The sequence below is a fragment of the Eublepharis macularius genome, chromosome 9 (assembly GCF_028583425.1).
Source record: "Eublepharis macularius isolate TG4126 chromosome 9, MPM_Emac_v1.0, whole genome shotgun sequence".
Taxonomy (NCBI): Eukaryota; Metazoa; Chordata; class Lepidosauria; order Squamata; family Eublepharidae; genus Eublepharis; species Eublepharis macularius.
The window spans coordinates 98,853,446-98,871,386 of record NC_072798.1 but is presented as its reverse complement, the minus strand read 5'-3'; the positions used below and the strand labels follow the sequence as shown (position 1 = coordinate 98,871,386).

Below are 17,941 nucleotides of genomic sequence, written 5' to 3'. Positions count from 1 at the left end.
TGGTAACAAAATGTCAGAACCGTGGCTAGATAATATCCTTACTCCAGACTACCTTCTGCAATCAGACAACAGTCCATTGTTTCCAAAAGGATTTTACTGAAGAATTAGTTCATTATAGTCCACTGGCCTGAATGCAATATTCAGGATGGCACATATGCATTGTTACCAATGACAGGCAAAGCATGAGGTACAAAGTAACAGATCACAGCAGGCCCAACCTCCCCCCACAGTTCTCAAAACAACCCCTTTGAAGTTAGGAAAGCGAAAGTTCTTCAAGGCCGGTTCATGGTGGAACATCGGTAGCCAAAACAATCCTTTTCTGTGAGATAGCTGCCTGGGAACCTTGGCACCTGTGAAGAGAGCACTTAAACACTGAAAGGATTAAAAATGGAGTCGGTTAAGCAAAGGCATACAAGGACCTGACAAATATTACCTGCAATCTTCTTCCCGCAGCAGCCGCAAGTTGACCCCTGAAAACCTTGTTACTGGGTGTCAGGACAGTCAGGAGTGCCTTCTGAACAAAATACTGCATAGGACGAGGAGGGGGAATTGGGCTAAATTAGGCTGTCTCCCTCTTATGCTGCTGAAGATAGCCCAGTCGAAGGAATCAGTCCTTGAGCAAAAGCAATGTTCCCTCCTCACTGTAGCTCCATTGTGCAAAGGTGCAATATTGCTTCCTCCATGCAGCCCCCTCCTCCCCACCCAAGATGCCAAGAAACTGTTTGTTTACAAGACCCTCCCAGCCTTCAGCAACAGCTTCTCAGGGGTCGCAGGGAGACTGTGTTGGAAAAAGAACACAACAGTCCTAATTCAGTTCCTGGGTCCTAATAGCCCGCCCAATAATACTTAGGTTTTTGCTTTGGGATGTTGCAGCTGCTTCACTTGTATTATTTTGTTGTCATCCTTTCACAATCCAGTACTATAACCCAGTACAAATGAAGGCTCGACACGTTCATGCCGGTGAGGCACTTTGTTTTCCTCTTCCCCACCATTTCCACTTGCCCTTTCCTGAAAGCCACCACGGCCTCTCTCCTTCTCCTGCACCCTTCTCTCCTTCCCATCCACCAGCCCACCTACCTTTATTGGCCCCTCTTTTCAGCTTTCCCTCTTTCCTTCTCCCTGGCAGACTCTACCCAGGAAAACTCTGCATAGTATCAGCTGCTGGGCTGGGCCCAGTTGAGTAGTGGCAAACTTGCAAGGACTTGCAGGGGTCACCCTGCTTTCCTGTGTATCCCCTTCCCCACAATATTTCCTCTAACCTTTCCCCTGGCAACCCTCACATCCTCACCTTTCCCTGCTATAAGGTTGATTGATTGATTTAACATACTCTGCCCTCCCCACGAATGGGCTCAGGGTGGATGACAACAATAATTAAAACCAACAATAAAATCATGAATAACAGACAGTTCTGTTCAATAAAATAACAACCTAAATGGCAGCTATACTTTCATAACCCCAGCTAACACACCCCACAGAGTGGAGGAAGGTAACTAGATGAACAAGATGAACCAAGCGCTGAGAACCAGAGCAAGGGGGTTATATTACTGCCCCCCCCCACACACACAGAGGACACCAGCCAGAAGGCTCGTCCCTGCCTCAGCCTCAGCCATATGCCTGTCAGAACATCTCTGTCTTGCAGGCCCGGTGAAAGGATGATAAATCATGCTGGGCCCAGGCAGGGGCGGCGCCAGGGTTTCTGGTGCCCACGGGTGCCCCTACGTGTGCGCCCCCGGCCTGCGTGATAACGTCACTACGCGATGACATCATCATGCAGCAAGCCGGCCTCATTGGCTGGTGGGTGGCTGGGACAGCACGCGGATGCTGCCCACACTCCCAGGCGGGCACAGCAGGTGGCTGGGGAGGTTCCTCACGCCGTCCTGGACGCCTGCCGTGCCTGGCCCGCGGCTGCTGAGCCCGGCCGGGGACGTGTGTTGGTGGTGGCGGCGGTGGCAGTGGCGGTGGCGGTGGCTGCACGGGGCTGGCTGGCTGAAGCAGCTGCAGGCCAGGCACGCCAGCTCTGTAGCGTGTGCCCCCACCCCTGGCACCCCCTCCAGTGCCCCCTCCAGTGCCCCCTCGAGCACCTCAGCGCCCGTGGCACCTGCCTCACCGCCTCAATGGTGGTGCCGGCCCTGGGCCCAGGTCTCAGCAGACAGAGAGTTCCACCAGGCTGGTGCCAGGACAGAGAAGGCCCTGGATCTAGTTGATGCCAGGGCTCCAGGCTAGCTGGCACAGGGCTCAGACTCTCATGAGCCTTCCTGGGGACCACCAGCAACTGTTTATCAACTGATTGAAGCATCCTCTGGGGCACATATGGGGAGAGGCAGCCCCATAGATATGCTGGTCCCGGTCCGCTCAGGGCTCTATAGGTTGCCAGGTCCCCTTACCCTCCTGCTGGGAGTGGAAGATCGAGCAGTCACCCTTTTTGACTCCTTGCACATACACTTCCGGTGCATCTCGTGCCCACTGTGCATTAGCCTGGGAGATTTTTTTGCCTCCTGACCTATTCCCTGGAGCCTTTTCCCCCTGCCGGCCAGGGGCAGAGGCTGAGAGTGGAGGACCCCCCGCCCCCACCTCGGGCCTGGCAGCCCTGCCCTGCTTCCTTCTTTCCTTCCCACCCACCCAACCGGCCGTTATCTGCCCCCCCGCTTCAGCTGTATGTAGTATTTCATTTATACCCCACCCTCTTCCCAATGGGGACTCAAAGCAGGTTACATCATTCTGCTGTCCTCCATTTTACCCTCATGACAACCCTGTAAGGTAGGCTAAGCTGAGATTGTGTAACTGGCCCCAGGTCAACCGGTGAGCTTCCATGTGTCCCTTAGATTGAAAATTTACCCCTGTATGATGGCGAATTAAGAGGTAGGCAGAATAATCTTTAAACTGCCAGTATTCCATTTTGAGCCATGTTTAGGTCTATCAGCTTCTCAGCCTTCCTGAGGACCACCAGCAACTGTTTATCAACTGATTGAAGCATCCTCTGGGGCACATATTATTTGTTTATTTCATTGAAGTCTCTTTTATTCATGGAGCTTTCTAATTCCAAAGACAAGTCTGAGTTCTGATTTCAAGTCTGTTGTCTCCAGTCTCCCCAAGGATACGCTTGCCAGATGCCTGCCAGTGGCAGGCAAACTCCTAGAGATTTGCCTCTCTGCCCAGCAATTGCTGACGATCGCTGGGAGGAGGCAGGCCACCCAGAAATAGCCCACCATCAACAGCCAATCCATGCAAACAGCCACGTGTGTGCTCCCAGGCCCTGCATGATGATGTCACTTCTGGAAGTGATGTCATTACACAGGGTGTGGGAGTGTGCACATGCTTTGCACGTGTGTGAGGGCTGATCAGTGTAGGTACCCACACCCCTCGCCCTCCTTACCTCCTGACAGGGGACCTGGCAAGCCTGCCCAAGGACACAGCTCGCCCTTTAAGCCCCATCAGACCTTCCATTCCCATCTGATGGGAAATTACTAATCTGCTGGCTCCAGAAGGTTCCCATTATGTGCAGAGCTTGTTGCCACAGAAGCTCTTTTGTTCTGTTGGCTACTTCATTTTAACATATGAATTGCTATCCACCTAACCTGGCAGACTGAAGGCTAGCTAGAAGAACTTGATCTGCCACGTTTTCCTGCCTCTGAACTAGGGATGCTACAGCAGGAGACCTCCCAACATCCCTGCTCTTTGCCTGGCACCAGCAGGAGGAAATGGAGTAGGGGGAAGGAGTGCATGCTGGTGACATCTGTAGACGCTCTAGCATTTACAAAACCATAAATGCCAGAGCATCTGAAGATCACTTCCAGTTATTACCAGAAGTGACGTCAGCAAACTCATGTGATCCTGGCATGCCAGGCCCCACCCACAAATTTCTCCCTGTGGTTGTTGACTGCAGCCTGGCAACTTACTCTGAGCATTAACACAGTGCAAAATTGTAGGATTTCCCCCCTCATATATCTGTGGGTAATGTGTCATTTCACTACAATCATAGCATGTGTGTTCACAGTGTCAGCATCCTCCAAATCTAACAATGGTTGGACAACTTCATCAAACTGTCCCTGTCCCTTGAAGCTGGAATCAGTGAAGAAGTGGCAAGATCTGGGACAACACCCCATCCAGATAGCCAGCAAGGGGGCCTCTCAGCAATGCAGATGAGCTTGGACCAATTCATGGCTGGGGCCAGATGGCTCCAGGCTAGCTGGCACAGGGCTCAAACTCTCATGAGACCAGGAAGTATCACAAGTCCAGTGACTGGAAGTGGGGACTGTAGAGACTACTAGAAACTTATAAGCTCCCAAAGCCAGAGGCCGAGGAAGAGGACATTCAGAGCCAAAACACACGAGAAGAAATACCTAGGTTCAGCACGTGTTCTCTTACCTCAAGGTTTGCCGGGATCTGTAGGCGTCCTGGAAGCTTAAAGTTTAGCATTTACAGAGCAGCAGGAAGGGAAATACAGGCGCCTGTATTTCCCTGCCCCTTCCTGCTGCTCTGTAAATGCTAAACTTGTTCTCTTACCTCAAGGTTTGTTGGGAAGTGTAGGTGTCTTGGCAGCTTAAAGTTTAGCATTTACAGAGCAGCAGGAAGGGGCAGGGAAATACAGGCGCCTGTATTTCCCTTCCTGCTGCTCTGTAAATGCTAAACTTTAAGCTTCCAGGACGCCTACAGATCCCGGCAAACCTTGAGGTAAGAGAACACGTGCTGAACCTAGGTATTTCTTCTCGTGTGTTTTGGCTCTCAGTTGGATCTCTGAAATAAGCATTTTAAAGATGAAGACAAGAAATAGCCCATAAAGTTAAAATGCTAGTTTTCCCTGGAGTTAATGGATCTCAGTAGTGGTGGAAACATATATTGCCAGATATAATACAAAAGCTTCATGTAGCAAGGTCACATAAACAAAACTAGCACCAAATTTTAGGTCTATTTCACATTGTTGATATTTACATTGAATTGACTTTTAAATAATAACTTTCACCGTGTAAGTTTGGTCAATGGTTGCATTTGAGCCAGGAAATCCTTCTCCTTCCTTGCTTTGCATGCAGCTGGGAAATGGAAGACTTCCTGGTTTGGAACAAACTGCAGTTTGTTGTTTTATCAGAACAAACACTGGTTTATTTTCTGGCCAACCAACCACTGGAGGGTGGATTCCTCATTTCAAGTTCAAGTAAGCCTGTATTGGCCTATAGCAGCAATTCAAGTTATCCACTTACAGGATTCCTCATTTGTAGGACGCACAGTTTATTGGTTTGTCCAATACAGATATTCCTGGCTTTGAATCAAAAGGATTTTGAGTTCCCAACTGCTCACAAGGAGACAGTAGAGGACTTAACGGCTCTGTTTTGTTACTGATTGCCGTCTTCGTATAATGTGTTGGTCTGCACATGTCCTATGAAGAAGAGAAAATGTCGTGCCTACACTCCCAATTTAGAAAATGCTTGCTTTTTCTCAAAATATAAAAACAATGTCCCTTTTATAATCTCTGGATTTCATTGCAGAGACAGAAATGGTACCATTATTTAGTGATACAGGAAAGTCACAAGCTAGCTTAAAGCAAAGGTACCAGGCAGCTCTTCAGACAGTAGCTCTATAGTAAACGGTGCTCGGCAAGTCTTATCTGGCGGCCTTCCACTAGCAGCCCAGAGCAGGAGCACTAGTAATTCTGTTTTACTGGTCTGCATAGACTGTTAATTAAATATAGCCCATAGTGTGCATTGTGGATAGAAAAATAAAATTAACACATATACTTATGAAAAATTTATATGGCTTTTTATGACTTACAAAGGTAAAGCTGAAATTTGATTTATTTCCAAATGCGCAACCTGAATGGGCGTAATATAGTTAGCAGTTCGGCCCATGACTTTCAGAAATGGGGTCCTTCATAATAACTCCCAACTCATTAAATTTTTTATAGACTTTTACGCTCAAAAATGGGATTTGCCATCTGAACTCTCAACAGTTTGGCCAGCTCACATTACGCATCATTAAACTAGAAAAACACAGAGGAGCAGACTATCAAATCATGACTTTATTCCAATTTTTTTCCTTCTGCATAACCATAGAAAATACGATGCTTTTTAAAGATCTTGCGAAAGAAGTACTGTTTCCATTTCAGCTGAAGTGTGTTTTTAAATGATTTTTTAAAAAGGTTTTACTAATGGAAGGCTTTATTATTATTATTTTAAATACTGAAAAGAACTCAAGTTAATTCTGGATTATGTTATTGAACATTGACAGTTCATTTTTACTACTGTCCTCTTAAGGTTATGAAATGTAAGGGGAACTATGAAAGACAAAATTCAGATAGCACAACTGACCCTCTCTACACGAGAAGACCTCTTACACGAGGACGCTGAAGTGTAGGGAGACACAATGTTAGCAGGGAAGCACAGTTCAATTTCACCTCCCTACAGGAGGGTAGTTAAAAAGAACTGGCAGAGATCGTTCCCCAGAGGGTTTGTTAATTTCATCTTCGCCTCTCCATAGGCTCTATCAACTTCACCTCATCTTTGCGCTTTCCGGGTAACATTGTGTCTCCCTACACTTACATGTCCTCGTGTAAGAGGTCTTGTGTAGAGAGATTCTTAGGGGAACTTCACAATATTAATCTGGGGTCCCTGACCAACCCAGAGCCCATATAACTGAACAAGTCCTGTGATTCACTTTCACACAATGTTTGGGTTAAGTCTAGGTACTGTGGGAGGGGCCTGGAGTACATCTTTGGGGTCACTTTCTGGGGCCCTGCTTATGTACGTGTGCGTATGTGTTAATATTCTATAAGTATGGATTTACGTATTATTTCTTCCCACATACACATTTTCGTTCAATGTCGATAGAAATAGTGTCCATATAAGGTCAGCCTCATTTGTGTGACAGAGTCCATGAATCAATTCCTGTATTTGTAAATTGGGGGAGATAAAACTGCAAATACATTCAAATAAAAATGCAAGTTATGCTACAGAAAGTAATAATAAAGGTGAGGTGTCCCAGCTACCTTTGTGGCAATTGTTAAATCCTGTTGAAGTAGATGAGGGACACTATGTCTACAGCACACCCTGGATAGTTCTTTGATTATGCAAACTGTAGTGTGTCAATGGTTTTCAGTGCTAATTTGTTTGGGTTTTTTTTTTCTCAGAAAATTCATATCATTAATTTGGATGAAGAATTTCTCTTGTCAGGGATAGCACAGTTTTTAATGCACAGCCACCACTTTTATTGTGGACATCCACAATAAAAGAGTCTGTCTGTATGTCTTTTCTGATTGTAGAGCTTTGCTGCAGTTGTTATTAACACTTCTGCTGTATGTGCTGAAACAATACCTGGAGAAGAAATGGGAGGTGGGAGGAAAACTGTGGCAGTTTGAGAACTACTGAAGTATTGAAGTAGAGGGGGGAGACTTTACCGGGGGGAGAAGAGATAAATGTGAATTAATAAGCAGTCAGATTAATAGATTGACATATATATAGATATATGTAGGTTAACAAACAGAACATAGAGAAAATAATTAATTATAAGGACTAAATATAAGGAGCGATTAACTAACAATATTTTCTTTTTTTCTGATAAGTTTTGTACCAAACTGAATGTCTGAAGATATAGATGGGTCAAATTGATTGACTACGTGAGGAGAGATATATAGAACTATTATAAAAAGATAGAATGAGTAATATATATAGAGAATAAGTCAAATTGTTTGATATAAACGAATGTATGATCTATATGGTTTATGATATATAGAAATATCTGAAATTGAAAAATTGGGATAAATTGTTTATCTAAGATGGAAACAAAGACTTACAGTTTGGGCATATAATGTTAAAAATAGTTAAGGATGTACTGCTTAGAATAATGGAGAATATATATTTGTTTTAGATAGAGGAAGCTAATAAAAGTAAGGGAAAGGGGACAAAGGGTTGGAAAGCTGCTGGAAGTCAACAAAAAGGGGGGGGAAAGGGAGGGGGTTAGAGATGAAAAAATTGGGGAAAATTGAATGTAAATGTGGAAATAATGGATTCTAACCCAATAAAAATTTTTCAAAAAAAAAAAAAACACTTCTGCTGTATGTGCTGACTAGTTAAGCTCAATAAGCAATTAAGCAATGCAAGTTGTAGGTTACTATCCGTGCTATGATTGTATGATTGTAATATTTAAAGCCCTATCCAAAGTTTGGGAACCACTTACAGCCAAGAGGTTGCAGTTCTCCTTCGGGAAATAGCTGTGTACTACATCCCTGTTTGGCAACATACGACACAGTTGTTATTTGAATTACAGAACCTTCTCTTATAGTGGTCAAAGTGATATACATTTTAACATGTTTAAAATGCAGGACATGGTCTCAGTTGTCCTTGTCTTCACTGCCTGTGGTAAATGGCATTTCTTGGGAGGGTGAGGATTTCCCCAAATCTCCCCAGACAAGATCACAGATAATGTGCTCCTGTTTCTGGGGAAAGGGCAAGAGAGAAACTAGGCTGTAGTCTTGGCAGTTTTTCATGCCATTTTTCAAGCCAGAAAGTACTTCCAACTGCCATGGAATACATCTGAAGTTTGGCATGGCTCTTGAGCACTTTATTTAACTGTGTTACACAGCGACCACGCTTGACGAGAATATTCTCTCATGGTTATTAGAAATTTTGGCATCCTGTGCTGTGTTTACTGAGCAGCATTACTCTTTGTTTTGCAGAGCTACCATATGGCTGGGAGAAGATTGATGATCCCATTTATGGCACTTATTATGTTGAGTAAGTTTCTGAGTCCAATATTAATTTCCTATTATCATTGTATAAATTGTTATTGATGTCCCTGTCTGTGCTTTGCTCGAAGAGGTCTGTGCCCCATTGTTTCAGCTATATCTTGAAATGTGGTAGAACCAGAAGCTGCAGTCTCTTAGTGTGAGATCCAAAAATATTGGAAGACTCTTGGGAACATAAGAACATAAGCAGAGCCTGTGGGATCAGACCACTGGCTAGGGTTGCCAGCTTCAGGTTGGGAAATTCCTGGAGATTTTGGGGGTGGAGACTAGAGAGGGTGGGGTTTAGGGAGGGGAGGGAGCTCAGTAGGGTATAATGCCATAGAGTCCACCCTCCAAAGCAGCCATTTTCTCCAGGGGAACTGATGCCTGTCGGTTGGAGATCAGTTGTAATTCTAGGAGATCTCCAGCTACCACCTGGAGGCTGGCAACCCGGTAACCAATAAAGCCCATCTAGTCCAGGATTCTGTTTCACACAACAGCCAACCAGTTGCCCTGGGAGGCCAAAAAAACAGAGTATAGAGGCCTCCCCTTAATGTTGCCTTCCGCCGCCAGTATTGAGAGTTTTGCTGCTTCTGTAGATGGAGGCTCCTTCAGCCACCATGGCTACTAGCCACTGATGGATCTTTCCTCTATGAATCGGTCCATCCTCCTTTAAAAGCAATCTGTGCTTCTAGTCATCATTACCTCCACTGGCAGTGAACTTCTCAGTTTAATTGCTCATTGATTAAAGAATATTCCTTTTGTCTGTCCTAAACTTACTTCCCAACCACTTCATTGGATGCCCATGAGATCTAGTATTATGGGAGAGGAAGAAGCTCCAGGTTGCAGCCCACAGGAAGTGGAGGGGCATAGAGCATGGTTTCCGCCATTATTTAGGGCCCAGCAGCTCCCAACAGCCTCTGGGTGGGGCAGTGTGGCAGCCTGCAGTTCAGCACCCAGCCAGCCAATTGGCATTGAGCTGGCTGGGCTTTCATTGGGAGGGCTTCCCCGCTAGTAGGCCTGGAAGATGCAATCTTCCTTCTGGTCTGCCAATGGGGTGGGGGGTGGGGGGTGGGGAGCTGCAGAGCCAGCAGGGCTTCTAGCACTTAATTCCTGATCTGGCTTCCCACCCATCCCCCCCTCGCTGTAAGGATTATTGGGAGCTTGCAATGGCTCTTGGGTTTAAAAATACTCTATGGTCTTGGCTATTCTATCTCTGTTGCAACTTGGAGAGGGATGATTTTGGCTTTGGGCATGGATCCTTTTGGGGGGAAACAAGGCCATGAGCCCAGTTTCCCCATCCTTGGGGATCCCTTTAAAGGAATTTGGGGATGAGGCATTTCAGAGACAAGCCCAGGCAAGGGCTGTCAGGGCGTGCTCACTCCCAGGTGGCAGGGGGATCCACGCAGAGGTTTGCACCCATGTGGTATCCCACGGCATCTCATCCCATAGTTTCCCCCATCAGCAGGACAGCTGAAGGGGTGAGGGAGTCATCACCCAGCAGGCGGGTCAGCCAGTGCTTGGATCCATGCCCTGTGTGGCACCAAGGCTCCATAAGCTGTTACCAATAAAGCTGTGGTCCTTTTGAATTCCAGCCATTTGTTGGTATCTTCTATTACCTCACCCTCACCCCCTTCGACAGTGGGCCTGCAAAAACGACTTCCATCCACTTTCTCTACCCCAATGCCTAATTTTATAAACCTCTATTGTGTCTCCCTTTCACTGTCTTTTTCTTGGACTGAAAAGTCGCAAATGCTCTAGTCCCAGACTTTCCTCATAGGAAAGGTGTTCCAACCCCCTAATAATGTTGGTTGCCCTTTTCTGTACTTTTTCTAGCTATTGAATGCCCTTTTGAGATACGGTGATCAGCACTGCACATAGTATTCTAAATTTCAAATCATTATAAGCCCCCCCTCCCCAGAGAGAAAGAACTACCACCTCTCTGCATGTTCTTAAGCAGCCATAATTGTCTGTGTTGTAACTTGCTGATGGCTTTCCAGTGAAAAGATCTAAAACTTTTGGAATTAGTGGTGTCATTTGAAAACCCATGGCATATAGACATAGGAAGAGATGCTGTTAAATATGATGAAAGTTATCTGTGGACCTTAGAATTACAATTCTGGGGTTTCCTAAGCTTGATATTGTTGAAAATGCAATGTCTTGTGTACAGAGAAGGAAGAAGACACAGAATACCTACAGAGGGCAGCAGGTCTGACAGTTAGATAGCTGGATGGGATCCTTCTTTCCTCCTCTCTTCTGTCCTTCTTGCATGTTTCCAGATGAGTATTCTTAGGCTACTTCCTGCTTCTTCCCAGAAGTCCCTCTCTCCCAGTTTAGTAAGGTAGTATCTATTCTGTTTCTCTGCTTTCTATCAAAGTTGTAGTTCCTGAATAAACTCTCTTCATTCACTCCTTAATCAGACTCAAGATCATTCCTAAGATATACCAGAGCTTACAGAAATTTAGTTGTGTAGCCTACAGATCTGGATAGCCCTAGAGAGCCTGAGCTCGTCAGATCTCAGAAGCTAAGCAGGGCGAGCATTGGTTAGTAATTGAATGGGAGACCTCTGGGGCTTTTTTTCTGGGGGGAAAAGAGGTGGTAGAACTCTCTCTCATCACATGTGCGTGCACGAAGCATCGCTCCCGGAAATATGTGATGACATCACCTCCAGAAGTGACATCACTTTTGGAAGTGATGCCACTTCCCGGAACCCAGCACAATGCATTACGACGAGATAAATGTTAGTAAGCTTGGGAAATTGCACTATTATGAGAAAGGGGCTGTTTCCTTTCTGTATCCTCTACAAAAAGTGAAATCTTTCATTCCCTTTCCCAAACATTTCATTTCTTTGGAATCATATATTAAAATATTCAAGAAGGAGGGGGCCTTCAAAAATCTAAAACCCATCTCACAAATCTAAATTCTAACAGATTCCCTCTGCCAGCGTAAAAACCAAAAATACAAAATTCTTTCTCAAAATTCCACAAGAGTCTGAAATTCCTAATCTAACGAATATTGAATTTTCAAATTTTCAGGAAGGGTTTTGCTTTACTGGAGCAATTCAAAATTAGATGCTCATTAGATTTATACTTAGTTTAAAACAGCCTTTTTTGTTGCCTGCCAACTCTACCTTACCAATGGCTAAGCTGCTGTGATATTGTGAAAGGTTCATAAATCTTCCAATGTCCCAGACAAACAATATTCATAAAAACTTCCTTAACACCCATATGTCCACTGCAATTTCAGTGATGTTAATCAGCTGAGATTGGGGAGAACCATTTGAGTTACAGCTATTAAGACATAAGAACACCTATATGCTGATGAATCTATTGATGAAAGCCTTCTGTGACCTTATTGATGAAAGCCTTCTGTGACTTGGACACAGCTATCCATTCCTAGCATAAAACTGGAATAACCATAACTGATATTTTAACTAATACAAATAACCATAACTGATATATTTAGCTAACACAGAACCAATCTGCATTCAAAAGCTGTGGGAACCATAACAATGTCAACTTCAGTCAACAAAAGAATGAAAGCAACACACACATGCACAGCCCCACCCATCCCCATGAAAAGAAAGCAGAATGAACTCAAAGCAGAACACACACACACACAGCTCCCACCCACCCCTGAAAAGAAAGCAGAATGAACTCAAAGCAGCACACATACACACACAGCCCCACCCACCCACTCCCCCAATAAAAATAAAACAGAATGAACAAAGCAGCACACACGTACACAGAAACCCCTGAATGAAATGAAAGCAGAATGAACTCAAAGCAGCTAAACCTCCTCTGTAGAGCCCGTGCTGGGCCCCAGCTCTCTCTCTCTCTCTCTCTCTCTCTCTCTCTCTCTCTCTCACACACACACACACACAAACAGAGGAATGGGGGAAAAGCAGAATGAACTCAAAACATCTAAATCTCTTCTGCAGAGCTCCTGCCGGGTCACAGCTCTCTCTCTCTCTCTCTCTCTCTCACACACACACACACACACACACACATTCATGAATGAAAAAGCAGAATGAACTGAAAGCAGCTAATCCTCCTCTACAGAGCTCCTGCTGGGCCCCAGCTCACTCTTTCTCTCTCTCTCTCACTCATGAATGAAAAAAATAGAATGAACTCAAAGCAGCTAAACCTCCTCTGCAGAGCCCACAGGGCCAAAGGAGGAACGAATCACATGGGCAGATTCTAGAGCTGCCAGAACGGCATTCCAGAGGGTTCCCCCTCAAAAAAAGCCCTGGAGACCTCCAAAGAAGACCAGGGTTGCAGAGGCAAGCAATGGCAAACCACCCCTGAATGTCTCTTGCCTTGAAAATCCTATGGGGTGGCCAATGAAATCCTGCCCTCAAGTCATAGTTGACTAGGATTTCATTTCGGCCTACAAATGTCCTGTCCTTCTAACATTAATACTGAAAAGCCAGTGGTAGCCAGAAGAGTCCAGGTCCTGATGGTTTTCAGAACCCCTGTGACATCAGCACAGAGCTCTCAGGGCTGAAAACATTGTACACTTTCAGTTTCTGCAAACAAAGGGATCTGCTAATGACACTGCATCATCTTTTCCTAATCTTTAGAGCAGAAAGGTCTTGATACATTGAAACATAACACCACCTGTCTCCTAGGCAGCCAGCCACACAGGCATTTTCAAACTAGTGTTACTAAAAATTGTTTGTTCTTGCACAAGGCAAACACCAGAATCAATCTGTCACTGACTATCAGAAAGGCTATGTTAGCATGTTTTTCCACACCCAGTGGGTGAGTGGAAGGGGGAGAAAGGCCTTACATACAATTTTCAAATAGGGCAGAACCTCACGTTCAAATGGGGTTGTTGAAGCTCTGAGTCAGCAATCTGTACCAAAGGATGACATTATATTGCACGTGGGGAAACAATCAAGCCTGCCCAGTAATTAGAACAATTAGCTTTTATGTAGCCATGTTAGTTTGGTGGGTTGGAGAATTAGTGCGAGATTTATCGCTTGGAACCCTAAGTGGTAGAATCTGCATGCTTTGCATGCAGAAGGTTTCAGATTCAATCTCTAGTATCTCTAGTTAAAAATAGGTTTCCTATTTTCCGGTAGGGGTGGCGGATCCCCCAGTCTCACCCTTTGCCCTATCACCTCTCCCCTGGCCAGTGGGGGGGGGAGGCACAAGAATGGAGCAAGAAGTCCCCAGAGTGCACTCCCCTGTGCTGCAGAACATTTCTGCCTCACACCTGGAATGATGTAATTCCTGGCATGGCATCATTGGCCTGGAGTTCCTGGCATGATGCGCCAGGAATTATGACAATTGGCATCCAAAAAAATGGAGGCCAATTTTTGCCAAATTGGTCCCTGGCTCAACATGTCACTTCTGCCTTGAGCCAGGAATGACGTTATTTCCATCATGACGCAGTGGTGTTCCGGAGCATGCATGCACCGTGCATGTACATGAGGTGAGTGCTCCTCCATCGCAACCCCCCATGATCCCCCCATCCTCCAGGTTGAGCCCTGGCCGACCTGGTAACACTAGTTTTAAAAAATCAGGTAGAAATGTTATAAAAGACCCATGGAGATCCGCAGCCAGTCTAGGTAGACAATACTGACCTTGATGGGCCAAGGATCTGATCCAGTATAAGGCAGCTTCATTGTGTTCATTTGTGTGTTTATTTCAGTTGATGAAATTAAAATGTGTCACTATTTCATGATCTGGTTAATTACCTGTGCATAAGAACAGCAAAAGATAAATCATGTTTTCCTGCTATCTGGTTCTAGTTCTGAATTGTTTGACTTTGTTGATCAATGAAAATGCACACGAGCTGAAATTTTTGTAACACTCATGCCCACACCATTTACAATAGAAAATGCCACTTTGAGTGTTTTCATAACATAGTTCATGTTTTTAGAAAGCATTGCACACATTAGCCATCCGCCATAGGCTTTGTGCACTTAAGGACAGAGGAAATGAATGAAGGACTTTATTTGAAATATGCAAATGGTGAATGAGGAAGAAATATAAAGTGATTCTCTACTCCTTTACACTTCATGTAGTCACATCGTAATTTGGAAACTTATGTACATGCATGATGAACATTAATCGGTTATTCAGAAATACATGAGGAAATGAGGACACTGGGAAGGAGATCTCAGCTGTAGATGGCTTTGCAACACCATGTCCTCTCTAGGGCAATGTTTTCCCGCCTGTGGGTCAGGACTCAAGAGCGGGTCGCAAGGCCTCTGAAAGTAGGTTGCAGGCCAGCCCCACCCCACCCCCTCATGGCTGCTCCTCCCTTTGCACACTTTTTCTCGCCAGTTTCTCTCATTCTCACCTCACACTTTTTAACAATAATAAAGTGGGGGGGGGGGAAAGCTGTGTGGCAACTAGTAACTTTATAATAGTAGCTGGAAGAAGAAGGTGAGGCCAGACAGTAGGTGGGAGCAGTTCAGAGCATGGAAAAGCGAGAAGAGGAGAGAAAGAGATGTGTATGAGAATCTGTCTACACAACAGCTTTTGCAGCAAAATTTCCTCCTCTTATTCAACCATACCATTTGACCATTCCTAAAACATGTCCACTTTATGCTTATATAGTTCTGCTAACCAAGTTAGGTCTGTTCAAGACCTGTAGATCAACTGATCATGTGGTGAGTCTGTAGGTCTGTGTCCACATGGTGGCCTTGGACAAATCAGCACCACTCAACCTTATATTTTAAAATATGAATGATACTGACTTACCAGAGTATTGTTAGGGCACACAAAAGGTTCTAATGCACTTTGCAAATCAAAAATACTATATAGACCAGGATCAGAAGTACTTGAGATCCTTGATATTGAAGCTTCTGTGAAATATGTCTTATTTTATAATCTGCAATAGTATTTTTGAACTCTTCTTTTTATGATTTATCTGCTGAAGAAAAAAGTTATACATGAACACAACGATAAGATCTGCAATAGAGATGGGCACGAACCAAAATATGAACCAAAGTTCGACATGAACCGGCCCGGTTCGTGGTTCGCAAACCAGTGGTTCATCAGAGCCCATTTCTGATGAACCACCATGAACTTTAGGCTGGTTCTTTTGGTTCATTTTTTGGTTTGTCAGTGCAGATAGCCTGGCGCCGATCAATCAGTTTCCTAGGCAACAGGGGTGGACTTTCTGCAGACCTTCTGCTGACCTGGAAGTGGCCTTCTGCTGGCCCAGAAGTGACCTTCTGTTGACCCAGAAGTGATGATTTTCTGACCTGGATGTGACGTTTTCATGAACCAAATGAACCAGTTCGCGGACCCATGCAAGTTCATGAAAGTTCGTGTTTCATGGTTCATGAAATGCGATGAACCATGAACCACATGGTTCCTTTTTTCTCTGGTTCTTGCCCATCTCTAATCTGCAAGCATCTGCTTAGCTAGGAAGTAGGAAGCAAAACTTAGAAGTTTCAGAATCTGCCTGTAGCACAGAAAGTTACAAATGAAACAAATACATCTTCCATCTTAATTAAGTTATAAATTACTCCTTGAAAGAAATGTGAGTCTTGCTAGACTCCTCACAGAACAGATCCTCTTTGCTGTTGTTAGCAGATCAAACTTATTAAGGGCAGTTTGGTTTCTGTTAGCTGCTTTCAATTTTGCTGTCAAATGTATTTTGTCATAAGAAATTACATGAATCTTAATTGCTTCCGACATTGCGACTAACTACAGGTTGCACGACAAAGATGTACAATGGGGCTAGGATGTTTTAATAATAATAATAATAATAATAATAATAATAATAATAATAATAATAATAATAATAATCTGTGCAACCCCTGTTTTGCAGCCAGGGTGGGTAGGTGGGTTGAAGCTGCTTGGAGTGGAGAAAGAGCTTTAAAGAAGGGCAAATTTAAAGTGGAGAAGCAGAGGGAACATGGTTAAGGGTGCTTAACCCTTTCTGCAGCTGCCATTGACCTGCAGCAAATAATTTGAGCCAACCCTGTTTTGCAGCCAGGGTGGGTAGGTGGGTTGAAGCTGCTTGGAGTGGAGAAACAGCTGATTAGGTGCCATCTTTCCACAGATTATTTCAAATTGCGGTTGCTGTGCAAAAATCCAATCTGCTGCCATTCACTACTGGCAGGAATAAGATTGTGGAATGTTCACCTGGCTCTTTTAATGTTTAGAAAGATATTTTAATGTTTGTGAAAGATATTTGAATGGACGCCCCTGTAGTTTTAACTGCTTGCAGGCTAATTGTATTTTTATAAATACTGGGAGGTTTGTTTTTAGTTTGTGATTGTATTTGATCTCTAGTTTTCTGTGTGTTTGTTTGGTGCCATGGTTTTACAAGCCACTTTGGTATTAAAAAGCAGTATGTAAATGTTTTAATAAATAAAAGCAGACAACACTCTAACAAAATCCTGCCAGTAAAGCATAACAGAACAGACTGGGCATCAACAGGAAAAAATCAAAAGCACAGTCTCAGTAATAAAACCTGGCAGAAAAAGATTGTTTTCACCTGTGGCTGGAAGGATGCAAGCTCTGAGAATGTGCAAGCTTAATATCAAGGCAAAAAAATCTTTCTTTTGGTGGTAGTTAACCATAGTGTCATGAAAGATGGTACCTTGATGGTAACTTATTGTCACATCTTAAATAGCCTTTGGGGGCGGGGGAGAACGGTGTCATCTGGGAAGATTTCAGACCTAGACCATTTAAGTTTTATAGAGGGTCAGCTCCCCAGCCACCCACCCACCCTGTCTGCTTCGTTCATCTTCACAGGGCTTGGTGGTTCCCAGTTGCAGGGTGGCACAATTTTCTTCCACCAGGAAGAGGATCTTTACAATTGTGCCATCCTCCCTTTGGAATGCACTCTCGGAAGGAACTTGCACTCAGCAGAACCAATTGATAGTTTGGAAACTCTGCAAGGCAGAACTATTCCAGCGTGCTTTTGATATCTAATATTCTACTGTGAGCCAGACCAAACTGCTGTGCATTTTATCTACCTGCAATTTTATGTTTTTCTCAGAGTTTTATAGGATGGGGTAGTTTTAATTATTTGTATTAGCCTGTTGTTTTATTGTGATTTTATTGAATATATTATATTTTTGTATTGATTTTTAACAGCTTTGAGATCTTAATGGAAGAGAAGCAGTATAAAAATTGAATGAATAAATAAATAAGCATTCTCTTGAATTGGGTACAGAAATGCACTGATAATTGGTGTAAATGTCATAGAACAGACAAAAAAAGTGATTGTGTTGCTTCAGGCTCGTCATAAGGCCAA

At 44.2% G+C, this 17,941-nt stretch overlaps 1 protein-coding gene across 1 annotated transcript in view; it reads left to right on the top strand.

The window, feature by feature from the left end:
• Positions 1 to 17,941, top strand: part of MAGI2 (membrane associated guanylate kinase, WW and PDZ domain containing 2) — a 1,211,123-nt gene that overhangs the window by 954,008 nt on the left and 239,174 nt on the right. The window contains exon 7 of the mRNA XM_054988145.1: positions 8,663 to 8,720. Coding sequence (XP_054844120.1) covers positions 8,663 to 8,720 — 58 coding nt within the window. The remainder of the gene's footprint in view (positions 1 to 8,662; positions 8,721 to 17,941) is intronic.